General features: G+C 28.8%; 3 protein-coding genes across 14 annotated transcripts; all 3 read left to right on the forward strand.

Annotated features, from left to right (window-relative positions):
• The first annotated feature begins 515 nt into the window (after positions 1-515).
• LOC145182108 (DNA excision repair protein ERCC-6-like) lies at positions 516-16,896 on the forward strand. Of its 8 annotated transcripts, XM_090099823.1 has the most exons (16): positions 516-842; positions 999-1,113; positions 1,654-1,700; positions 8,827-8,911; positions 9,112-9,478; positions 9,631-9,792; positions 9,861-10,016; positions 10,289-10,424; positions 10,649-10,819; positions 10,910-11,086; positions 11,266-11,382; positions 11,462-11,557; positions 11,638-11,853; positions 14,903-15,013; positions 15,332-15,546; positions 15,658-16,895. In XM_090099823.1, the coding sequence occupies exons 3-16, from the start codon at positions 1,689-1,691 to the stop codon at positions 16,799-16,801; spliced, it is 3,165 nt and encodes a 1,054-aa protein (XP_089955949.1). In that variant the 5' UTR covers positions 516-842; positions 999-1,113; positions 1,654-1,688; the 3' UTR covers positions 16,802-16,895. The 8 variants fall into 8 exon arrangements, 3 of the variants coding, with proteins under 3 accessions (XP_089955949.1, XP_089955947.1, XP_089955948.1); XR_016456230.1 differs by lacking the exon at positions 1,654-1,700 and having other exon boundaries at positions 9,055-9,478; positions 11,648-11,853; positions 14,919-15,013; positions 15,658-16,137; XR_016456228.1 differs by lacking the exon at positions 1,654-1,700 and having other exon boundaries at positions 14,903-15,175; positions 15,222-15,546; positions 15,658-16,137.
• On the forward strand, positions 3,908-7,359 carry LOC145181638 (uncharacterized). The gene is made up of 5 exons (XM_090099827.1): positions 3,908-5,986; positions 6,066-6,275; positions 6,512-6,718; positions 6,810-6,872; positions 7,151-7,359. Exons 1-5 carry the CDS (start codon positions 4,233-4,235, stop codon positions 7,218-7,220), a joined length of 2,304 nt encoding a protein of 767 aa, XP_089955953.1. The 5' UTR covers positions 3,908-4,232; the 3' UTR covers positions 7,221-7,359.
• Positions 16,897-17,073: 177 nt separating the features above from the next.
• LOC145182109 (xaa-Pro aminopeptidase 3-like) lies at positions 17,074-21,914 on the forward strand. Of its 5 annotated transcripts, none has more exons than XR_016456236.1 (17): positions 17,074-17,249; positions 17,359-17,418; positions 17,578-17,652; positions 17,810-17,893; positions 18,318-18,392; positions 18,477-18,531; positions 18,780-18,872; positions 19,043-19,116; positions 19,201-19,328; positions 19,443-19,610; positions 19,771-19,880; positions 20,109-20,272; positions 20,453-20,603; positions 20,704-20,776; positions 20,852-20,898; positions 21,290-21,450; positions 21,560-21,914. XR_016456236.1 is itself a non-coding variant. In XM_090099834.1 (17 exons), exons 1-17 carry the CDS (start codon positions 17,132-17,134, stop codon positions 21,693-21,695), a joined length of 1,755 nt encoding a protein of 584 aa, XP_089955960.1. In that variant the 5' UTR covers positions 17,076-17,131; the 3' UTR covers positions 21,696-21,914. The 5 variants fall into 5 exon arrangements, 3 of the variants coding, with proteins under 3 accessions (XP_089955960.1, XP_089955961.1, XP_089955962.1); XM_090099834.1 differs by having other exon boundaries at positions 17,076-17,249; positions 19,443-19,593; XR_016456237.1 differs by lacking the exon at positions 18,318-18,392 and having other exon boundaries at positions 17,075-17,249.
• The last annotated feature ends 823 nt before the right edge of the window (positions 21,915-22,737 follow it).

Below are 22,737 nucleotides of genomic sequence, written 5' to 3' on the forward strand. Positions count from 1 at the left end.
TAATTAAGCTTGATAAGCTAAATGTAGTATATACCATAAATTATATACCATTAAGAAAAGGAACTTGGACATTTCGGAAGAATGTTGAATTTCTATCACCTAAATGAAATGGCACTTACACTATGTCACACAAAATAGCATCAACAGCAAACTTATTTTTCTTGTATTTACATAGAATATACTGCCTGTGATTGACAAATATTTTTAATAGGTTAATATCTAATGAGTTGTTCTTATGCAGTTTTGAGGTGTTGAATTTTAAAATGTAATTTTTTAAAATGAGACTAAGATTTTTATGCTTCATGAACGTTAATAATATTAGTAGTAGTAATAATAGTAATATAAATAATAAAAACAGTAAATACAATATTAGTAACAGTAGTGGTAATAGTATTAGTGAATTACTACTTGCATACCTGTGTTTTGTAACATTCTCATTTCTAAATTAAAAAAATATAAATAGTATAGTAAAAAATATAAGTAGTATAAATGTCTACATTGTTTCTTTATACTCTAGCTAATGCTTATATGTTATAATACTTTTGCTGGATGAAAATTTTTAAAATGTCTGATGATAAGAATAATACACAAGGAGATATGGAAAAATCAAGCAAACACCATGTTGAAAGTTTTGGGTTCTCTGTAAACATTTCTGTTATCAAAAATGTTTCCCAACAGAACCAAGCTTCTGAGCTTCAAAACTTAGATGTTGATGTTTATGAACAAGATAATTTTGAATCTGAAGTCATCAGACAAGTTGATTTAGCCTTAGAAGCTTCAGAAGCTAAAATTAAAAAAAATGCTGCAACCAAAGATATTAAATCCTTGAATGAAGAAATAGAGTATGTTCTATTGTTTTGTTTTTTCATTTTTTTTAAATTTTTAGACTTTTTACTTCAAAGAGTTATGTAAATGTGATATATCCTTTTCTATAAATTATAAAACATATGTTTAATATATTTACTTTATGTTATACATTTGTGTATTTTAAATTATAGTCTAGTGTCTAAAGAGTTGAATATGATTGAACAAACTTTTAAACAAGCAAAAATGGGTCATGAAGAAGACACAAAAAAGCTTTCTTTCTCCTTACTTCAACAAAAGATGAATAAGGTATTAGATATACTCTTAAGATGATAAAGAGTACCTTAATGGTTTGCTACCACTCCATAATTCATAATTCCATATTTTAAGATACATTTCCCACTTATGATTACTTTTGTCTGTAAGCAATTTGATAAAACAGTTTTAAAATGAAAACTTTTTAGAATATATTTTGGTTATAACAAATGAAGTAATTTTTCTTACAAATTTTTTATATATTGATTTTGCTATTAATGCTCTCAAAAGAGAAGTTCATCTTTCCATATTATTTCCAATATTATCTTTACATATCACAACGTTATCTTCTCATATCACAACAATATCTTTTCATACGAATGATGTTGTCATAAAATATCATCCATGTCAATTTAAAAAATTTTTTAACTTGATAATGTTGTCAAGTTTTTTAAAACATTAAATGAATCATACATATTTGATAGTTTTAAAGATGTAAAGACAAAACATTGCGCCAAAATTTTTCTTTTTGATGCAAAATAAGCTAAGATCTTCAGCGAGAATATATTTATGCCTGGTTTCAATATTTGTCAGGAAGAGATGAAAGATGGTTCTGCAAAAGTATTTTGATGGTTTCACAAGTGAGTAAAACTAGGCTCTTAACCCTTTTTTGGTTTTATAAAAAAAAAGTATACACCATTTCAGAAATCATTGGTCTTCGGCTATGTTTTTTATATTAAAATTTTATACAGAGTTTTGCTCTTAGCCATTTTCTCCTATATGTTTTTGAGTTAGGCATGTCAAGCCATACAGGATTTACAATCAGGGTACTTTATTTAAAAAACTTAACTTTTTTTTCAACCTACAAGATTAAAATTTAATAATCTCTTCAGAAGTTTCAGTATAAGTTTTAATTGGTATCAAGAGAAAATTTAATGAAAATTATTTTTTGACACTATACTACACATTAGCTTGAAGTTCTTTTAAATATGGCATACATATTCAGAACTAAATGCGAATAAGCTGATGTGTGTTTGTGGCTGACAGATGTATTCTTTTTTTTTTACTTGCATTTCTAGCTACAACAATTTTTATGTTAACTAGTTTTATAGAAAAATAATTCTCCCTAAAATAATTAACTAAAGCTCAGTGTTTAATTGCAATTGCAAATTTATGGGGGTAAAACAGGGATTTTTTTTTATCTTTATTAACTTGCTGTTGATTAAACTCTCTATTACATTAATATTATGAAATAAGAATCTTTAATTAAGTAAATTTCAATAAACAACAGCAACCATGGTCAAGGCAACATAACTTTAACTCATAGTTTCTAGAATATGTACAAGGCATCATGAAGCTTTAAACAGAAATCTTCTCATTTTTTCTAAACAAAGGCAGTAGACAAAAAAAGTAACCTTTGTTTTTTCTTTTGAATAACCAAAATTGTTTTTTGTTATTAGAATTATTTTATTTATTTTTGCAATATTTTTTATATTATTTTTTATAATTTTACATTTAATTTTTTTTAATATATATTTTTAATTTTTAATTTTTGTAATTTTATATTTTTTATAATTTTATATATAATTATTTATTTATTTTATTATATAATTTTATATATAATTATTTATTATATTTTGTTATTAATTATTACAAAATCTTTTGTGACAAGGAAAAAAATAAAACAAAAAGGAAATAAAAAACCTGATTATGTATTCCAAAAAAAGAAGAGTTTAAAACAAATAATTATATATTTTTGGGTATTAAATGTAGAGATGTTAATTTATCTCTACAGATTGGGAATTAAGGAAAACATGGTGAATGCAGAACTAAAGTTGTAAAAGTGTAAATAATGTGATATCAGAGTAAATTTATATACAGAATGTAAAATTTATTTATACATTAATAATTTATTATAGCATATGGGTCATTCCAGTAGATTTCAACAATTTTCCATCTAAGTTGTTGGCACTATGTCTCAGATTTTGCTCTTCTTTTGAAATTATGTTAATAATAATAAAATATGAACAATTTGAAAATTTCAATGCATTTGCATTATCCGTTACTAAATTATCGGCATTAAAAGATTTGCGATGGAAGCCTACTTTTTAATAAACTGTATTTTTGGCATTTTAATACGTTTATAACTTTTTTCTGTAATATAATAAATGCATATTTTTTTATTTACTAAATAAATGTAACTTAGCCTAGATAAAAAACAAGGTGCAGCTTATTTATTTGATTTCAGAAAAAAAATATCAGCACACAAAACTTGAACAATTTTCATTAAATTGAAAAAAGTACTACTTTTATGCCATTATAATTTTTTTCTGATGTATAATAAACTATGTATAATTTTAGAACTATAATCTTTGCCATAAAAGTAGAATTAAAATTTAAAAAATCTTCATTTATTGTTTAACAGAAAAAATATATACATCGTTAAAAATTGCCATTGATGGAAATCGACAAATTTTGGGCTTAATTAAAATAGTCAGTAAAATTTTCTGATACCTTGTACCAAACTAATAATGACAGCAAATAATATTCATGTATAGTATATTATTTAGCAAATAAAAGTTTTCATTTATTCAGTAACATGTTAAAATGACACCTATTAAAAGATATGAGCGTTTATATATATTTATATATATACCCAGCAAGCACACAACGTTGAAACAACGTTGAAATAACGTTGATCGACGTTGATCAACGTTATTTCAACGTTGTGTGCTTGCTGGGTATATATATATATATATATATATATATATATATATATATATATATATATATATATATATATATATATATATATATATATATATCTGTGTGTGTGTGTGTGTGTGTGTGTGTGTGTGTGTGTGTGTGTGTGTGTGTGTGTGTGTGTGTGTGTGTGTGTGTGTGTGTGTGTGTGTGTGTGTAAATTAAAGTAAAATGTAGAAAACTTTAAGCCATAATTAAAGAATTTTTTTTAATAAAGTACTTAGGTTTTTGTTTTTCTTTCATAGTATGTGTTAAATTGAAGTAAAACATCTTTAAAAACATATTTAGTTTTAAATTATTATAAACACTTTAAAGACATTGTAGTCACTAAAGAAACTAGTTTATAAGCATTTGAAATTTTTACTATTAACTCTTAGTTTATAGTAAAAATTTATTATTATTCAGGCATAATGACTAACAATACGTGTTCATTAGGTGATCATTTAAATCAAGAGTGCCACAAATTATCCTATGTCTCAAAGTCAGATGTTTGTGATATAACACATGAACATAAATATTTGCTTAGCGTGAGAACAGGAATTAGTGTACAAAACTTGAAGACAATTTGCACTCATCATGAAATGGAATATTTTCGATACTATGGCAATAAATTTCGTAGCTGTTGTAATCCTCTGAATCTTCACACAAAGGTCATTAAAAAGAATTTAACCCCTATAACTCTTGTTCATCACAGCATCCACAACTCCCTAATTCCTGGCCAAAAGATATGTTGTCCCTGCTTAAGAAAGCTGAGAGCAAAAAATGATGGAATCAGTGTTGAAATAGAAAATGATCCTGATTATATAGATGATGGACATATAAAAAAAAATGTTGAAGATCTCAACATAAGTTTAACATCGTTTGGACATTCCCCTATAATTAGCAAAAAAAGAAGCTATGAACAACTTCAAAGTAGAGTCAAAGTTAAAGTTCGAAGGCTGAATGAATCAGTAAACTCTGTTAATATCATTGAAGCCAGTGATGCAGAAACAACTCTTAAAGCAGAATCATTAGACTATTTTGTTATGAAGTTAAGGGAGAAGTATGACAGAGAAGTTAACATAACTGAAAAAATAAAATTGCTGACACTTGTCCCAATACATTGGACACTTGAATTTACAATGCAAGAGTTTAACACTACACAGTATATGGTAAGAGAGGCAAGAAAACTAAGGGATGAAAAAGGCATACTTGGAGATCGAATATTGGAAAACAACAAACCAAAGAAGTTGACACCTGATGTTACTAAAACAATAAAAGAGTTTTATGAAAATGAAGAAAATTCTCGTTTACTTCCCGGCAAGAAAGACTATATTAGTGTTAATACTGATGTAGGAAAATCACATAAACAAAAAATTTTAATTCTATGCAACTTAAAGGAACTTTATGCTGCGTTCAAATTAAAATACCCAGAAATAAAGGTTGGTTTCTCCACATTTGCCAGTTTAAGGCCTAAATGGTGTGTTTTGGCAGGGTCTTCTGGTACACACAGTGTTTGCGTATGTCAGTATCATGAAAACCCAAAACTCAAACTTTGTGCTCTTGATAGTACCTTAGAGCTAAAAACCATGATGGCTATACAAGTATGCAGTGTAAATTCAGAAGAATGCATGCTCCACAAGTGTGAAAACTGTGGCGGAGTTAACGCTGTAAAGATGGAACTGGAAAGATATGCTACAAATAGTGACACTTACACTTTCAAACAATGGGTAAATGTTGACCGCAGTGAATTAACAACAATCACAGAAGATGCACATGTGTTCATTGAAAATTTAAGTCTCGATATTTGGAAACTATCCATTCATGAATTTGTCAGGCATAGACAAGCTGCATACCTTAGAAATCTGAAGGATTCTCTACCGCAAAATGAAATTCTGGTTATAGGTGACTTTGCCGAAAATTATACATGTATTGTTCAAAATTCCATACAAGCAGCATACTTCTCAGCCACTCAAGTGACATTACATCCATTTGCTGCCTACTACAACACAACCAATGGCTTAACATCAAAATGTTACTGCATACTGTCAAACTCCATGGATCATAACCATGTTGCAGTTCACTCATTCCTTAAAGAACTTTTACCAAAATTCAAATCATTGGTTTCAGAATTGAAACACATTCATTATTTCAGTGATGGATCAGCTGCACAATACAAAAATCGGTGAGTAATCTATACCTGTAATAATAGGCTTATTAACAACCTTTGTAAAGCTGTACAGCATACATTTCTACGATTTTAGATACAACTTAGTGAATCTTGCAAACCACAAACACAATTTTGGTGTAGAAGCCTCCTGGAATTTTTTTGCCACAAGCCACGGCAAAAATGTATGTGACGGTATTGGAGGTACTGTGAAACGAGTGTTGTCTAAGTTATCACTCCAGGGACACCTTCTTAACAATGCTGAAAGAATTATGAACTGTTGTATTGACAAGATTAAAGGAATAGAGTAAGTACTTTACACTCACTAACTGTATTTTATTTTGAATCAATAACATTGTTACAATTCAACTTCAAACATATCATGAATATTTGTTCAAATACAAAAATAAAATAATAATAAAATTGAAATAAAAAAATAAATGATAAAAAAAAAATAATTAAAAAATGGTAATGAATGAAAAAGTATGAAAAATAATTAGTAAAAATGATATAGTAATGAATAAATATGATTTTTAATTTTAGATTCATCTATGTTGATAAGTTAGCTGTTTCTCAATGCCAATCATTTCTACAGACTCGATACCAAAAGATGACTGATCCAATAAGAGGAACCCGATCTTTCCATGCCTTTCGAATAACAGATAATGGTCTTGCTGCTTATACTCTCAGTGAGCATATCAATGGAACGCTTGTTATTCCAGTTAAAGAAAGCTTATTTAATAAAAAAAAGTAAATATAATTTTAATTAAAAGAAATAATAGCAATAACAATAAACAGGAAGCATACATTTTTGTAATTTATTCCTTTTTTGAAATTTCAGAAAAATCAAAGTATGTGAAAATATACAATCCACTTCTGTATCCAACACATTGACTGACATCAGGTGAGGCAATATATATTCCGATAAAATATGAGAAATAAATTATTAGTAAACTATTTATAATTGTCAATAACCATCATAACTATGATTAGTTTAGTTGATGATCAATTTTTTAACAATGATGTGCAATATATTAAATTATGAATTTAATCAGATATTCAGTCATTACTTAACATGTACAGCCTATTTTTATTTAATAATCTAAGACATTCATAATTTTATGTTGAAGAAGATTAGTTTACTGTCTAATCTTTATTTTTATATATAAATTTACTTTTCAGCATGATTCCTGTTATGGGAACCTGTGACATGAGCTCAAGAAATTCTGGGGAAGCCGAAATTGTACCCTAAAAGCACAAATAAAAGACAATTTTATATTTTTTGATTTGAAATAATGTATGGATGGCATCATTACTTTTGTATTGTTGAATAAAAATGTTTTATTGTAATATCAGTTTATGTAAAAATATTTCTAAAAATTAGTTATGGCGGAGATTAGTGTGCTAAATTATAAGATTATGTCATAATATATAATGGCCTGTCATTTTAACATGTTACTGAATAAATGAAAACTTTTATTTGCTAAATAATATACTATACATGAATATTATTTGCTGTCATTATTAGTTTGGTACAAGGTATCAGAAAATTTTACTGACTATTTTAATTAAGCCCAAAATTTGTCGATTTCCATCAATGGCAATTTTTAACGATGTATATATTTTTTCTGTTAAACAATAAATGAAGATTTTTTAAATTTTAATTCTACTTTTATGGCAAAGATTATAGTTCTAAAATTATACATAGTTTATTATACATCAGAAAAAAATTATAATGGCATAAAAGTAGTACTTTTTTCAATTTAATGAAAATTGTTCAAGTTTTGTGTGCTGATATTTTTTTTCTGAAATCAAATAAATAAGCTGCACCTTGTTTTTTATCTAGGCTAAGTTACATTTATTTAGTAAATAAAAAAATATGCATTTATTATATTACAGAAAAAAGTTATAAACGTATTAAAATGCCAAAAATACAGTTTATTAAAAAGTAGGCTTCCATCGCAAATCTTTTAATGCCGATAATTTAGTAACGGATAATGCAAATGCATTGAAATTTTCAAATTGTTCATATTTTATTATTATTAACATAATTTCAAAAGAAGAGCAAAATCTGAGACATAGTGCCAACAACTTAGATGGAAAATTGTTGAAATCTACTGGAATGACCCATATACTTCTACATGTTAAAACATTTTTAAAAAATGTTACAAATGCTAACACATTGATATATTAACTAAAAACATTTTAAAATTCAAAATGGCCTCCTTCTGCTGTATCAGAAGTTAAGATCTTTGCCATCTTCCTCATTTTTTTTTTTTTTTTTTTTTTTTTTTATTTATTTACATTGTTTTAATAAAAAATTTACATTTTAATAAAAAACATAGCTTAAAGTCTACAATTTCTGAAATGGTGTAACTTATGTACAAAAATCAAACACTTTCTTCCTGAAATTTGAATGTTTCAGAAATTGCCAGAAAACTTGGAAGACTATTTTTTATTTAAAAAAAAAATACAAAACAATTACAAAATGGTAAATATAGGTAACTTGGATGAAGCCCCTGTATGATATGGTATGCCAATCTCAAAAACAGCACATAAAGTGAAAAAACATGGCCTAAGAAAGAAAATTTTCAGAACAATTTACTAGTTCACCTAGGTCTGCTAATATGACTGATTAAAAACTTTTATATGGTTTATATATCTATAAATCACTGCATGTAACTGTATATAATATAATAAATGATATGTAATTGTTAATATTATATACTATTACTATTTAAGAAACATTTATTATTTGCGAGTTTTTTAAAATTTTTTTAAAGTTTTGTTTAAGCTGTAAACTACAAAGAAAATATTTCCCTTCCAATATACATTGTTTTCATTTTTGGATTTCTTAGGAACATAAGTTGAAGCAATTAAAGAAAGAATATGCTGCAGCCGAAGAAAAATTAAAAAAACTAAATGAACCTAGAGAGACAACAGGTATTTGAAATTCATCTTACTTTTTCAAAAGTTTATTACTTTAATTTTTTGTTAAAACTTTTATTTTAAATCTTTTGGACTGAAAAGTTCTACATTACTATCCTAAAGTTTTATTCTTTCTAAATCTTTTTTGTGTTTTTTAGTTAAAAACAGCAATTCAGATGTATATATATATATTTATTGCTTGACAATTAATATAGTTGGGAGCTCTATATTCACCAACAAAGAACTGAAAGGTGTAGAACTTGGTCAAATCACTCCGTTTGAGGCTTTGAAAAATGACCATTTTGATGGCAAAAAGAAAGGATTATCTAATGATATTCTTCTAACAGATTGTATGCAGATAAAAACTGAGAAGCATCAAGTGAAAAAAAAAAGAGCATCATATCAATTTGTAGATGATGATTTCATTCCTAATGATATTTCTGACATATCGAGTGATGAATTTGATGAATGGGATTCAGTATACTCTAAAAAACTGAACAAGAAAGAAAAAAAGTCTCCTGTTCAAAATTTGAAATGTGTTAAAGATGATGGAGATTTTAATACTTTTAGAGAACGCATGAGGTAATTTTTCTCTCTTTCAGAATTTTGTTTTTGAAGTGGGTTTCATCTTTGTGATAATTTTGATATTTTGTTCTGCTAATACAATGAGTTATATTTTAGTTTCTGATGATCTTGCTCTATTCTTTCTTTATGTTCAATTACATATTTTTTAGAATATTAAAATTAAGTGCTAAATTAAAAGAAGCTTTCAAAGCTGGAGAAGTGATGGAAGAATGTGATTCTTTTGAGTTTTCTGAAGATGATGATGTTGAAAATGATGCAGAAATTGAAGATGGATTTTTGTTACCCAGAAAACTTTGGAATAAGCTCTACAAGTAAGAAAATTTATAGGAGTAAAAGATGTTTTATATTTGACCAAATACATTTTTTGAAATTATTTTAGATATCAGCGAGTTGGTGTAAGGTGGCTATGGCAATTGCATGCACAAGAAGTTGGAGGTATTATAGGAGATGAGATGGGACTTGGCAAAACTATTCAAGTGATAACATTCCTTGCTGGTCTAGTTTATTCAAAGAAAGGGTTTAATACAAATAACAAGTGTGTATTTTGTTTATTTTAGTAACCAGTTGCTTATGAGTTTTCTTTTTTTTTTTTTTGGCATCCTAAGGTAGTTAATATAAAAGTAATAACAACTCAACAAGTTCAATTAATGTTACCCTGTTATATTTGCTAGTGTTGCATTCATAGAAAGTAATAAAATTTTGTAAATTTAAAGGCTCACTTTTATACATACATAGTTAATGTATGTATAAAAGTGTGCCTTGTTTTCTACTAATTTGCTATTGTTTTAAAATGATTTTATATTGTAGAAAATTTGGTCTTGGGCCTGTTTTAATTGTCTGTCCTGCTACAGTAATGTGTCAATGGGTTTCAGAGTTCCACAAATGGTGGCCCCACTTTCGCGTTGCAATCTTACATAGTTCAGGAACATTTACTGGTAGCCCGGTAGGTTTTTCTTTGAGAATTTTGTTTAAGCTAAAGTATAACATAAATGACTTTTTTGACATAAAGTATTTTATAAAGTTTGTATTTGCAGTAATTCTTTAACTAAAAATTAATCAAGATAACACTTGTTTTTGATTTCTGTGTAAATTTGTTTTATTTTCAGTTATCATAGAATCCAAAATTAATATTAAGTTTACTATTTAGAGCTTGATTTTGTTTGATAGTTAACTTTGATCAGAGCAATAAGTAAGCATCCTGGTATCTTAATAACAACTTACGATGGCATACGAAATCATAAAGAAGAGCTTTATAAACATAACTGGCAATATGTTATTCTAGATGAAGGTCACAAAATTCGTAACCCTGATGCACTTATTACTTTAGCTTGCAAACAAGTATGAAATCACTAAAAATCTTCATAATATTTTACATTATTTAATGATTTCAAAAACTAAAAAGTTACTTGGAGCTTTACTTTATTATAGTTTAATACATGCCATCGACTTATTTTAACTGGCACACCAATGCAAAATAGTTTGAAAGAATTGTGGTCTTTATTTGATTTCGTGTATCCTGGAAGACTTGGGACGCTTCCAGTGTTTATGGCAGAATTTTCTATACCTATAACAATGGGTGGCTATGCAAATGCTTCATCTCTACAGGTTTAGATTTCCTTTTCATTTAAAAAATAAAAACCCAATCAGGGTCTGGCATTTTTTCAGAAGAAACATATCTTAATTTACTTTTTTATAAGTTGCACAGTTACAATACTAATAGTTGAAATTACTAATTGCTTAAATGACTTTGGGATCAAATGTTTTCTTCTGACATGTCTTTTCAGGTTCAAACAGCTTACAAATGTTCCTGTGTACTTAAGGATACAATCGCTCCTTATATGATAAGAAGATTAAAAAAAGATGTTCAGCTTACTCTTCATCTTCCTACTAAAAGTGAACAGGTAAATTGGAAATATTCAAAAGTTGTTATTCTGAGATTTTAGTAAATGTTGAATATTTAATTTTAAAATTTGTTTTTAGATTTTATTCTGTAAATTATCAGAAGAACAGAAAGTAATTTACAAAGAATATATTAACTCTAGAGATGTTGCTTCAATATTAAGTGGAGAAATGAAGGTAACATTAATAGATTTGTTTAAAACTTGTCTCTATCTTTATAATGGAAATAATTTTTGATCATATATTTTCATTTAAAGATTTTTCCAGGTTTGATTAAACTGAGAAAAATATGCAATCATCCTGATTTGGTATCACATACTACGGTAGAGGATAAAGTAAAAGCAGCCGGTTTGGATGATCCCAGTTGCTATGGTTATTGGAAACGATCTGGTAAAATGATTGTTGTTGAAAATTTATTAAGAATGTGGAAACAGCAAGGACACCGTGTTCTTTTGTTCACACAGTCAAAACAGGTATCAGTATTTATTTCTGCATCATGCTCTGTGTTATTTTTTTTTACCTTATTACATTATTACTGTGTGAGAATTTTTTTCCTAGGTAGAAATTATTTCCTATTCACTTACGCCTAAAACTAAAGTTTGTAATTCCCCACTATATTGTTAATTCCATGATTTTGAGATAACATTTAACTTGCCCTGGGATCCCAAGATTAATCCTGGGATATGAACATGTTAATTTAGTAAAGTTTTAAGAAAATTGAGAAAGTTACAAATTCAAATTAAATTTTTAAAAACTATTTATTATATATAATTTTATTGTTCTTATAGATGTAATATAGATATGTAATTATTCCTTATTGTTCTTAAAACAAGGAAACAGAACACATTCCAAGTTTCATCTCCCAAAATGCTTCTTGTTTTAGTTGAAAAAATATTTGCTACAGAAAAACATATTTTGGCTTTACACTGTTAGGTTTAATAGTCATGTTAAACCTAACAGTTTATCAAAAAATCATATGCTCTTTGCAAAAAATTCCTTATGTTCCTCCATTTTCAAATAGCTGCATCTCTTTTTGAATTTTAGCAGACAGTTTTTTAGAATTTTAGCTCGTCTGAAATACTTAAAGGTCCTTTAACAGGAGAAGATATAGATCAGATAATGGTTAAGGAGAATCAATTTTAAAAGGTCATTTAAAATAGAAAATTCACCTTTGGACTCATAGGCTATTTAAGATATAGCTGGATTTGAACCGTTTAGGTCAATTGAGTAACTCAACTATTTTCAGCATTTTATTGAAACATTTTATTAACTGTTAAGAGCTCCATTTCAAATTCTGAATCAAAATTGGTTCTACCATTATGCAGTTGCTGTATGATCCTACTCATTTTATCTTCTTTATTGCATTTAAAGAATGAGAGCTGGCTGTAATTTTTGACTGATAAAGTGATTAGCATCTTTGAATTTTTTAAACATAAGTCTTGTGGCAATGTTGTTGATGAACAAATTTGCATCCTGACAACAAAGTGTCTTGACGGTTGTTTTAATTGTGACAAAAGCTGTAATAATGGCTAATATCACTTTAATTTCATTACCAGGTAGACTTATGTCCAATAATGCCTTTTGTAGACAATTTTTTTGATAAAGATGTGTGTTAAAGCATTAACAAAAAGCTGTTCCATCTAGTTTTACAACAGTTTTTTTTAATTAACAAAACATTCCTTTATTTTCCAAACTCAGCCGAAACATACTTCTACAAGATATCATTTTTTGTTGGTGATTGTCTGAACATGGCAATCAATATCTGTGCTTTCTTAATCACTGGACCACAATTTACCTTAATAATATCAGATTGGTTATCTCAATGTTTAGCTTCAACCAACTGTTAATTGTCAGAAAAATCCTCATCCTTACAAGAGTTATTTTCTGAAAAGTCATGTTCTTCTACTTTTTTTTTTTTTAACTGAACTATTTGTTTTTTTATATCTTGCTTTTGATATAGTATATCAATTATATTGTAATCTACAATCATTTTGCACACTATTGACTGTTGTGGGTAAACCTTTGACTCCTGTATCTATAAAACCTGCATATAAATCAATTGAATGCCACTTTGAAAAAAATCCTTTCAAGAGTTGTCAATTGGGCAAGTGTAGCAGGAAGTGATTTTTTGTCTTGCTCCAGTGTCAGAAAATATTTGTTTAACAATTTGTTTTTTTTGTGTGTGTGTGTTGGTGGTTCATCTGGTTTGCTTATTGAAGCAGCAAGTAACCTGTTGTCAGGTTTTTTTTATGGGTGAAAAGTAAGTGCAAATGGACACCTTTTGTTTAGCAACCTTCAATTTTTAAATCTTTTTACAGTCAATATACTTACCCATTGTTGTTTGCTTTTTTCTTGAAAAAGGCAAACAACAATGGGTACAAATAAAAATGCTTACAAATGGTAGAATTACTTTTATTTTCATAGGTATGTAAGGAGCCTTTTTTTTTTTCAAAAAGATTGCTGTTTTAAATTAATAACTACTGATTGAGATAAAAATTAAAAGAATTCAGTATGATAACCAATAGAATGTTTGTGAAAAAATATTTAACACCCAAAACTATTATTTATAAATATAATTAACCATACAACTATAAACATAGTCATTAATGCTGTTTTTAGACAACCAGCCAAGTTAGTTAAAACATGGAAACTAAATTACGCACTAAAAAAAAATCCAAGACTTGGATTTGAAAACTTTTTATATGGCTATTTTCATTGACCTTTCATTCAAAATACTAAAAATTTAAGCTGAAAAGATTTAAATTTAAACATGTTCAACCTAATTTGATTTTTTATCAAGGGAATAATGAATATGATTACATGATAAAAAGTTAAGGAAACTTTAAGCTATTTTTCCTTGAAGCCATAAAAAGTTTAATCCCAGGATTTAAGTACTCAATTGAGGAATTTCAGGATTGTAAAAAACCGCAGGGATTCCCAAACCTACCTAGGATAATGACCAGTGAAGTAAAATTTATGATTTTTTGAGATTTTGAGAAAATCTGAAAATTAAGTTGCATAGAAATGGATTGAAAAGCAACAAAACAGCAATGCGATGATAATAGTTATAAAGGATGGATCTAGGATTAGCAACAGAGAAAGAACTAGTAGATTAACTATTTCTGAGAACTATGTTGGAAAAACTCTGAAAACATTTGAAACAACAGTTGACAACCTTTGTTATCCAGGATCCAGAAGATCAAAAAAAAAACTATAGATCTTATAAAATAGTAAAAAACTATATCGTTTTTTAAAATTTTTTAAAAAGTGCTAAACTTATGAAATACACTTTAAATTTTAATATTTTCTAATTGAAAAAAATATTTTTAAAAAATTGAGTATATTAATACAACATAAATTAATGAAAAGTACCCTAAAATAAAGTTAAAGAGATTTTTTTAAATTTTGTTTTAGAGTACTTTAAACTAAGGTTAAAAAGTATAGTATTAAGTTTGTTTTGAAACGAGGCTTTACAACACATTTACTTTTACTTTTTTGCTAATGATTTTTCTTCTTATACAGATGTTGGATATTTTAGAAGGTTTCTTGAGAGCTGCTGAACATACATATATGCGCATGGATGGTAGCACCAATGTAAAAAGCAGACAGGCTATAGTAAAAAATTTCAATGAAGTAAGTTTAATCAATTTTTTTGATTTTACTAAAAGCTTTTTTATGGCATTTTACCTTGTTAAAGTTGAACATGATCTAAACAACATATTAAAATTCTAAAACATCAATCCTTTTCACAGAAGAAAATTAAAATCAAAACAAGAAAGTTAAAAAAAAAAAAAAGTTTTTATGTCATTTTAGAAAAAGTTTTATGTCATTTTAGAAAAAGTTTTATGTCATTTTAGAAAAAGTTTTTATGTCATTTTTTTTTGTTGGATAAAAATAACTTAATTTTTATTTATTTTTGTTGGCTTTTTTTTTTTGTTGTTGATGTTTTAGAACAAGTCAATTTTTGTTTTCTTGTTGACAACTCGTGTTGGAGGTCTTGGGCTAAATCTAATTGGTGCAAATCGAGTGCTTATCTACGATCCAGATTGGAATCCCAGTGTAGATAGTCAAGCAAGAGAGCGATCATGGCGAATTGGACAGTTAAAAGATGTTACTATTTATCGCCTTTTAACCACTAGTACAATAGAAGAAAAAATTTATCATAGGTGGCTTGAGAGAATTGCTTTTTTTTTTCTAAAAAAAAAAAATCTATTGTTACTTTTCTAATTATTTGTGTTTTAATTTTGCATCTCAGAATTCAACTGTTTTCTTAACAGGCAAATTTTCAAGCAGTTCTTAACTAATCGTGTGTTAGCCAACCCATTCCAGCGTCGTTTTTTTAAAACCAACGACTTGCATGAACTTTTTACTCTGGGTGATGTAGGGCCACAACAATCAACAGAAACTGGGGCAATTTTTGCTGGCACTGGCTCTGAAATCAAAATAAGAAAGCGAAAACATAATCCCTTGAAATCTGAAAAGAAAAAAGATTTAGTTAACCCAGGAGAACAATTGATAGAGAAGAAACCTCGTTTAAATTTTGAAAATTCTGATCAAACTGATTGTAGGAATAATATTGAAAATGACCAAGTAAATTTTACTGCTGATTTTAGAAATAAAAGTGATATTACAAGTAAAAATATTTTAGAAAATCTCGACTCGAGTTTAAAGAAGAAAAAAAAGAAAAAGGCAGTAGTTACTGTAGATGGATTTCGTGTCGATCATGTGGAGAAGAAAGAAGTCTTCAAAAAAGAAAATTCAATAGAAAATACTGAAAAAACAACAACTAACGAAGATGATATTCTGTTGGGACTGTTTCGCACATCAGGTATTCACAGTGCCATGAAACATGATAAAATTGAACAGAGCAGCACTCATGATTATTTATTAATAGAAAAAGAAGCAGAAAAAGTTGCCAAAAAAGCTGTTGATGCATTGCGACAATCAAGAAAAGACTGTAGAAAAAATGGTCTCTCAATACCAACCTGGACTGGGAGTTGCCCAAAAAATATTACTAAAAAAAAAATATTGTTCGGGAAAAAAAGTAACCAGGGTCTCTCTACTCAAGTCTCTGCACCTGTAATGGATAAAAGTTCTGATTGCTTACCATCAAATAATTTAGTTGATATTTCATCCAGTGCATTGTTAGCTCGCATGAGAAGCAGAAGTTCGAACGTTGAGACATGTGAGAGCTCTAGTTTTAGTCAGTCTACAGAGCAGATTTTGTTAAAAGACATTCAAGCATTTATGTTACAGAGGCAGGACAATCTTGTGAGTTCCGATGAAATCACAGCTTTCTTTCAAACTCGGATTAACAAGGGACAAAATGTCTTATTCAAAGAGTTGTTGAAACAAGTATGCTCCTTTGAAAAGTCGTCAACTGGTCAGGGTAACTGGAGTTTAAAGCAGGAGTTCCGATAATTTATTACTTACTCTGTAATTTTTTGATGTAGAAAATGTAGAAAATGTATTTAACTGTGAAGAAAAAATAAAATAAAAAAATTTGAAGATTTTTTCAGGAAACCATTTTGTGACAGTTTCTTTTGTTATAAACAAATAACCTCTTACATAGGACTAGACAAATAGTTGAGGGATATCATACTATTAAAATTTGTTTTTTCTATTATTTAAGGGATTTTTATGTAGAATGGTTAATAAATGCATTAATTTTTTTTATCTGATAAAAGATTTTTTTTTTTTTTTACTATTTTTTTGTTAACATAAAAAGCTATAATTAGAAATGCTCCCATAATGGTCCCATCACTTCAGTTTTTACGTAAGACATTAAATTTTAACGGTGGAACGAATGGAATAAAGTGGTGGAGCAAATGTACGCTTCTAAAGTTTTATAGCGGAACATGGAGTAAATGTACGTAGAGTTATAGTTCTCATGAAAGGAGTTATAGTTTATACTAAAAGTAATAGTTCAATATTTTTTTAATTCAATTCTTTTACCAACTTAAATCCGTTTTCTTTAGATAATTATATTCGAGCAATGACAAGGTCTCTGTGTGCTACAACTCATTCACAGCCTGCAGGTTGTCTATTAAATTTAAGTTGCTTTCGAGTTCAAATTGAATTCGAATTTAAAATGCAAAGTTTATTAACGTGCGTTGATGAAAAAGTTGATAAAAATACGATTTTTAACATGCGTTGATGAAAAAAAAGTCAGCTTGTATTTTGTTTTTTTTTTGTAGTCGAAGAAAAACGGAGTGAATTAACGTCGATAGCGAGTTCCAACGAATGCAAATCACTTCTTAACGCATCACAAAGTATTTATTTAATATTTAAACGCAGTATTTACAGCCATACTTCATTGTAAACATAATGGTAGCTTAATATTCAGTTAACATTTCTTGCTGTTTCCCTAACGACAAGCAGGCTTTATGTAATTCTGAACTTGAAAGTTGTTGGAATTATTTTTTTAAGCGCGTACGTTGAGTTTATCTGAAAGAAATATCGGGCAACCGACGCCATTTACACACCCTCACTTGTTTGGAAGCATGGACGAAAGTAAGTTCAGTCTATTTCAAACGCACGAAAACATAAATGTACAAAAACAGCATGAGAGTTTACCAAAAATTATGTTATGGGTTTGTCTATATAGTTTTGCAAAATGCTTACTCGAATTTTGGTTAGATTGTTCGTTCGATGAATTTGAAAGCTCGGCGGTTGAGAGTCAGTCTAAATCCGTCTTACATTTCTTCTTTTGAGGCGCATTAAAAAAACTTATCTTGGGAATGAAACCTGTTACTCAGTTTTTCTTGCCATTTTATTGTACCAAATGTTCTCTTAAAACTTTGATTTCAAAAAAGTAACTATGCTTATTTATTCGCTGGAAATGAGTCTGTAGGTGTTATGAAACACGTGCTTTTTTGTAAAGCTTTTTTTGTAGTTTTAAGTATTGTATTTCTTTTATTCGCTTTTTATCGCCAAGATGAATTGTCTGAAACTTTCAACCTCAACGGCTCGTTTAAACTTAACAAAAAAAAGATTTTGGAAACAAGTTTTGGTATGTTTTTAAATTAAACACGTGTAACAAGAGCATTTCTAAGTTTTTTCTAAAATAAGTTGGACTTTAATTTTTAACTTCTAGTCACTCCTGGGATATCGAGAAAAGAATACGCATGGCGGAGAAGTCAGCTAATGCAGTAAAACTACTTATTCTTTTTTGTTGATCTTTTTTCTCTTTCCATTTTTACTTACGAAACAGTTTTCTATGGTGCAGTCTTATTGCAGTCTTCTTTAAATAGGTTGTTGAGAAATTAACTGAAATTATTTTCTGTTTTATTTTATTTTTTTTATTTTATTTATTTTTATTTTATTTTATTTTATTTTTTTTTGGGGGGGTGGAGGTATTGTTTTATTGTGTTAATAATTAATCAGTTTACATCTTTAGCGTTTTAGTGGAATCCCAAATTGGTCGAAACTATGACAACCATCTTGTCATTTTGTCTGCTGCAGACTTGAAAATTATGACGAATGATATTCCGTGAGTGGAATTTCTTTTCAATTTTGATCTCAGTTGATATTCCGTGAGTGGAATCTTGAGTCCTTTTGAGTCTTACTGCAATATTTTACAAGTCGCATAATATTTTCACATTTCCTTGCTTTTCATTTTATATTATTTCATTGTAGCTTCATATTTTCATTTCATTGTAGATATCCGTTCCACCAAGACACAGATTTCCTCTATTTATCTGGAGTTAATGAACCAGATGCAATTTTAGTATTAGGTCAGTCCTATTTTTACATTTATTTGATCGTTGTTTTAAATAAAACTTTAATTTGATGAACTTAAAACCTAATACTGTTATTAGACTTCAACCGTGTGTCATCTCATCTAAAGTTCCTGCTATTTGTAAAACCGAAAGATCCGAAAAGGGAATTATGGGATGGCGCTGTGATAGGAGAACAAGCTGCTGTTGACTATTTTAATGCGGACGAGGTAGTTTTTGGTAGTGCTGTTTCCTGACATCTATTTTTAAATACGTTGGTATTTTTCGTGCAGCGGAAAAATGTCTAGGTTTCTCTTTTTAGTCATAAACTATTTTTTTCTCAGGCTTTTCCGTTAAGTTCATTTACGTCAACGATGTTAGAAAGATTTGGTGGCACTGGTCATTGTGTTTGGTATAAAAACCGAAGGACAAGCAACACTGCAAACCTGCAAACAATTTCCTCATTGTTAAATGATACTAATTTTAAAAAGAAAGGTTTTTGCTTATTAAATGTATGATGTTTGGCTTGTTCAATTCTTTTAGTCAATCCCAAAAGTTTTTTTTTTATTTCTTTTTTTTTTATTTTGTAGTTTACAAAAAGCATTTTAAAACATCCTCAGTTGTCAAATCAAACTATTATGTTTCACAATCAACCTTATGTTTCTATTTCAGCTCTACAAGAACTTGGCTTTAACTTACAGATGATCCGGCTAATAAAAAGTGCATCCGAAATAACTTTGTTGAAAAAGTCCGCGTTTATTGCTTCGAAAGCCTTTTCTAAAGTAAAAATGTTGATTTTTAATTTAACTGAGCATCAAACTTGTTAAAACGTTTTTTGATGATTTCGATGCTCACAAAGAAGATATTTTTTTAACTGTCTGCAACAGGCCACAACCAATTCAACCGTTCGCGACTAAATTCAGCGGTTGTGGCTGGTTTTAAAACCTTTGACGTTTTGACTTGACGTAAACGTTGATGCAAACAACTTAAGTAATCGGTATTGTTCTTAGGTTATGAAAAATACTCGGCCTGACGTTACAGAATCTAATCTCCATGCTCTGCTGGAATACGAATGTCGTATTGAAGGAGCTCAGTTTCTTTCTTTTCCACCGGTCGTTGCTGGCGGTAACAGTGCCAACACTCTTCATTATATAAACAACACTCAAGTATTGAGGTAGAAACTTCATTTCTATCATGAAACTTCATTTCTAACACTCAAGTATTGAAACTTCATTTCTAACACTCAATAATTGAGGTAGAAACTTCATTTCTATCAACCTTGCAATTTCATATTGCACGTATGCGTGCAATATGAAATTGCAAGGTTAATATCTTATGCTTTATTATATTTTAGGGGCGGCGAACTAGTTTTAATGGACGGGGGTTGCGAGTACTATGGGTACGCTAGTGATATCACGCGTACTTGGCCAGTTAACGGAAAGTTCAACGAAGCTCAACGAGAATTGTACGAGCTAGTATTACATGTGCAAGAAACTTGCTTGAAGGTAACAAAATACATCTCGTTTTTTATTAGCATGTTTTACAATTAGGTTATGAAGAAGTAAGTTGGTCGTTAATTCTTTTTAACTCTCCATTTCAATATAGGCCTGCAAAGAAGACGTTTCATTGGACCATTTACATAGCGTAATGATGGGCTCTCTTGCTGCAGAATTGAAAAGTATATTCATTTATTTTTAAATATTACTAAAATATTTTATTAAGCGCAATCTAACAATGTATTCCTACTCTGTAGAATTAGGTTTCTTCCCTGAAAATGTTTCGAGTGCTCAACTTCAAAAGGTCTGTTATGTTACTTTTCATTCATGAAGTTATTTCCCGTAGTTGAATCGGTTTTGTTAAAAAGCCGTTAAACTTGTAAACTTAAACCGTAAACATTGAATAGTTATTTCCCGTAGTTGAATCGGTTTTGTTAAAAAGTCGTTAAACTTTCGGAAAAAAGAACTTTCCGGAATCTATGTAGAACAGCAAGAATGTTATTTTTCTTACTAAGTTCCTCCTTGTTTCAATTACTTTTTAAAACGTAGTTTTTTTATTTCGGGAAATGTCTATTTTGCCTGTATTTTAACTTTATTATCAACTTGAATTGTACTTTATAACATTACGTAATTGTTGTAATATATATGATATTTTGTTTATCACATTTTTGATAAATATTCTGAATTTTATACAGCAAGTTTCTCACTACTGTCCTCATCATTTGGGTCACTACCTCGGTATGGACACGCATGATACACCGTTACTGCATCGAGGTTTACCTCTTCGTCCTGGGATGGTAATCACCATGGAACCAGGTCTCTATGTATCGGAGAATGATCTCAATGTTCCCGAAAAGTATGAATTATGAAATTTTGTTACAAAATTTGAAATATTTTTTATGTGGTACGACTTTCGTTTTTGTTTTTTTTTTAAAAAAGATACTACAAAAAGTATACTTTCTTAGGTATCGTGGAGTGGGAATTCGCATCGAAGATGATGTACTTATAACTGAGCAAGGGCCATACATTATGACAGCTTCGTTACCAAAACAAGTAGAGCAAATCGAGCAGTTGATGGGGTCATTTAAAACTAAAAATTAGGCTACCTGGATTATATTTTAATTTTATGAGTTTATGTTACTTATAAAAATTAATAAATTAAGCATCTTCCATCTGGGTCATAAAAGGCAATAAGGAGATAATACTTTTTGGAGATTATTGACTGTAGTTTTGACGATATTAAGTCATGTTGTGCATATTATTTTATTGAAAACCATCAAAGGAGCACTAAATAAAAGGCTTAAAAAATTTTTGATAAAACTCTTGAATATGTTACATCGATAGAAATCGCTGCATTTCTTTTGTTGAAAAAAAAAAAAAAAAAAAACATTTAAAAGGTATAAAAAACACGGGGTGAAGGGACATAACAAAGGCGTTCCCTTTTATAAAAGTTGCTCCACTATTAATAAATACTGGGAGGCTTTATATTATTAACTAGATATCTGATTCGCGCTTCCGCAGTGAAGCAAACTTTTTGCCAGCCCAGGCTTGTTTTGCCAGCCTGAAAGGACGCAATGATAAATCAAAGCAAACTAAAAATGTATTATTGTCAGTTTAAATAAAACGGCTATCGGCATTAAAGAATTTAAAAACTTGCTTCACTTTTTCTTACGGAATTTTTGTGAAGTTAGACATCTAGTTAATATATATCTTTAAATTTAACTGAGTTGCGTAACAGCAGCTAAAACTTTAACTTGTTTGAATTTGAAGCAATATTAGGGGGTTGTCACGTTGTGTTATAAGGGTAATGGGGTGGGTCAAAAAATCAATTTTGCGTTACGTAGTATGAGCACGGCCTCCAATAATAGTAATCAGCCTGAAAGCCCCTACATACTGGAACGGTCTGAAATAAAGTGTAGAGACGTGTTTCTTCACAATATTTTCTATAATTTTCACAATAACCATAGTGACAACCAATCCCGCTTTCACCTACAGTTTAGATGCAGCAATGGAAGATTACAATCGAAGCTTTTAGTTTCTTAAGCTATTATCTCTGCGTCATAAAAAGTCTAATAAAGTTTGAGTAGTTCTAAATGATTCCATTACAACTTTTATTTGGATATACTCGTCTGTACGTTACAGT

Source organism: Hydra viridissima, unplaced genomic scaffold (assembly GCF_058129835.1).
Source record: "Hydra viridissima isolate aposymbiotic clone 2 unplaced genomic scaffold, HvirCarnegie_v1 scaffold_10, whole genome shotgun sequence".
Classification (NCBI taxonomy): Eukaryota; Metazoa; Cnidaria; class Hydrozoa; order Anthoathecata; family Hydridae; genus Hydra; species Hydra viridissima.